This window comes from Citrus sinensis, chromosome 1 (genome assembly GCF_022201045.2).
Source record: "Citrus sinensis cultivar Valencia sweet orange chromosome 1, DVS_A1.0, whole genome shotgun sequence".
NCBI lineage: Eukaryota > Viridiplantae > Streptophyta > Magnoliopsida > Sapindales > Rutaceae > Citrus > Citrus sinensis.
The window spans coordinates 19420932-19423600 of record NC_068556.1 but is presented as its reverse complement, the minus strand read 5'-3'; the positions used below and the strand labels follow the sequence as shown (position 1 = coordinate 19423600).

The following is a 2669-nucleotide window of genomic DNA, read 5'->3' as shown; positions in this document are numbered from 1 at the left end:
TCATTGAATTGGATAATATATAGAACTATTTGTTCCTCGAAAATATTTTTATAAAGTTAGTGAGAAATACATTTAATATTTTAATGACCAAACACGCATAAGAATAATTTGTCTGTTTCAACATTGCTGTCTGAGTCTGACATCAACTCATCGGCATAATTAAGAGAACATAATCTAGAACATGATACTAAAGCAACATGCAAAAAAAGAATCAAGGCCACATAGTCCTCCATCAATTTGTATATTTACAAGTTATTTTTGTGTTCCTTGAGCAATTGTATGAAGTGGTGGAAGTGAGAGCGGACAATACTGGCAATGAAACCAAGTTCCCTTCACAACGTTTACTTGAGGTTCAAGCCACTTCTCCTCATGGTTCTTGCTCAATTAAGCTACACTTTCCTCTATTTTATCACAGAGGCTTCCTTCAATCATGGAATGAATCCTCATGTCTATGTAACTTATCGTCATATCGTTGCTGGAATAGCAATGTTCCCTTTCGCCTATTTCCTTGAAAGGTACACCTCAATATCTATGTCAATAGTGGATTTGCAAATTTTCGTATGCTTAATTTGCTGATCTTCATTTTTTTCCCCCCACTTATGCAGAAAAATAAGGCCAAAGCTGACATTAGCTCTTTTCTTGGAGATATTTGTTCTGTCCCTCGTCGGGTAAGGACTACTAAGAATTATGAAATATGTGCATAAATATGAATGACTTTAAAAAATCACTGAGGCTAAGTGTTTTTATGATCCAGGGTGACCTTGACTTTGAACATGTACTTTGCAAGCCTGAGATACACATCTCCAACTTTCGTGGCGTCGGTAGTGAACACCGTAGCTGCCGTAACTTTTGTAATTGCGGTTGTACTCAGGTTGGCATTTCATCATTTTATAAATCTTAACTAGAATTGGTAAAGAAAGTTCAAGGATGTAGCTTTCATTGACCATAAGAAGTTACTTTGCGGAGTACTGATATTTGAACTGAAGAATCTGATACAATGGCGACAAAACAACTGTAAAACCATATGGTGTTATAAAAAAAAAGTGTTAAGAAAAAAAATAGCACTATTTTTTTTTTAACACTATAAAACTACACAGTGTTACGGTTATTTTTGTCGCTGTTGTATCACCGTCAGTCTTTTTTCTAATTTGCATGATCGATGCAGGCTAGAGACACTTGATCTTCGAAATGCTCGAGGCATGGCAAAAGTTCTTGGGACCTTAGTATCATTGGCTGGTGTAACCATCATGACAGTATACAAGGGGCCTGCTGCGAGAAACCCGGGGCATCCTCCAATCCATATTCAACGAAATAATATCATCCAGGAGCAGTGGTTGAAGGGTTCATTTCTTACAATTGCAAGCAGCATAACATGGTCTGCAATGTATATTATGCAGGTTAATATTTGCCAAACTAATTCTACTTTTATTTAGATTTGAAAAAAAAAGGGGTTCATATTACTGATACTGTCACACTGATTACAATCAAATGTAACATGTAGGCAATCACACTGAAGCGATACCCGGCACAACTGTCACTGACTACTTGGATGTGCTTTCTTGGGGCCGCACAATCAGCTGTCTTCACAGTTATTGTTGCACGTAAACCAGCTGATTGGAGAATCGGACTCAATATTGATCTCTGGTCCACCATTTATGGTGTAAGTTGGAGAATTAGACAGGATTTGTACTGTGATTAATTAATTAATGTTAATTAAGTTCTCTAATAAGATTCTGATAATGGTATAATTAATTAATATATACATGGCAGGGAGTGGTGGTTTCTGGTTTGATTGTTTTTATTCAACTATGGTGCACAGACAAAAGGGGTCCAGTTTTTGCTACCATGTTCAATCCTATTTCAACCATTTTAGTTGCAATTCTAGCATATTTTGTTTTCGGAGAAAAGCTTTTCTTGGGCAGGTAATTTTCAGAATCACACTGCACATTTTAGCCAGTTTATATGGATTGTGCTTATTGTAAAAAGATTTGTATGTGGTTCATTCAGTATTGTAGGAGCAGTTGTTGTCATTGGTGGCCTCTATCTGCTGCTATGGGGCAAAGAAGGGGATCATCAGGAGGCTCAGATAAAAACAAAGGAACAATCAGATCCCAAGATATCACAAGGCGAGCCATAATTTTTTTTAAGAAAAAAAGGGCTGCGTTTAATGTAGACAATGAGACAAACGTAGAATTTCAGGCACTAGTGCTTTTAACAACTCTGTAGCCCCTCTGCTCTTTTTGTATCAACTAATATTCCGAATTGCTACACTTGGAGTTCTCTTTCCGAAAAATAAGAAATTCAATTGGAGGTTGGAACTTGGAATAACAAAACTAACATTCTTCTCTTTTCGTTTCACCAGTCTTAAAAAACTGTTATAACCAGCAAGCAAACAATCCGAGGGCATTCAGTATTGTTTTCCAATTTGTCTGGTTCAGAAAATACGAGTGATTAGTTTTTGGTGCAAATGAAAATGTATTGGCAGGGGGTCTTGAAACTAATATATGAAATGCGTTTGATAGTTTTGTCTGATCAGATGAAAATAGTGAAAATGCTTTTCCTTCATTTTACATTTGCTAATGGGAAGCTGATGTTAGAATATTAAACGAAAATGACAAATTACCAAAGTTTTATCAAGATTAATTTTTACCATTTTTCTATGGACAATT

General features: G+C 36.0%; 1 protein-coding gene across 1 annotated transcript; it reads left to right on the top strand.

Annotated features, from left to right (window-relative positions):
- Positions 1 to 262: 262 nt before the first annotated feature.
- On the top strand, positions 263 to 2356 carry LOC102613803 (WAT1-related protein At5g07050-like). Its single transcript, XM_006489687.4, has 7 exons — positions 263 to 515; positions 606 to 668; positions 755 to 871; positions 1166 to 1397; positions 1502 to 1660; positions 1771 to 1922; positions 2008 to 2356. The coding sequence occupies exons 1-7, from the start codon at positions 316 to 318 to the stop codon at positions 2135 to 2137; spliced, it is 1053 nt and encodes a 350-aa protein (XP_006489750.2). The 5' UTR covers positions 263 to 315; the 3' UTR covers positions 2138 to 2356.
- Positions 2357 to 2669: the final 313 nt, after the last annotated feature.

What these genes read in the sequence shown, in the direction of transcription:
- LOC102613803 (XM_006489687.4), top strand. Translation starts at nt 316, where the DNA reads ATGAAACCAAGTTCCCTTCACAACGTTTACTTGAGGTTCAAGCCACTT. An exon ending in TTCGCCTATTTCCTTGAAAG is followed by an intron (nt 516 to 605) that starts GTACACCTCAAT and finishes CCACTTATGCAG; the next exon opens with AAAAATAAGGCCAAAGCTGA. An exon ending in TTTGTTCTGTCCCTCGTCGG is followed by an intron (nt 669 to 754) that starts GTAAGGACTACT and finishes TTTATGATCCAG; the next exon opens with GGTGACCTTGACTTTGAACA.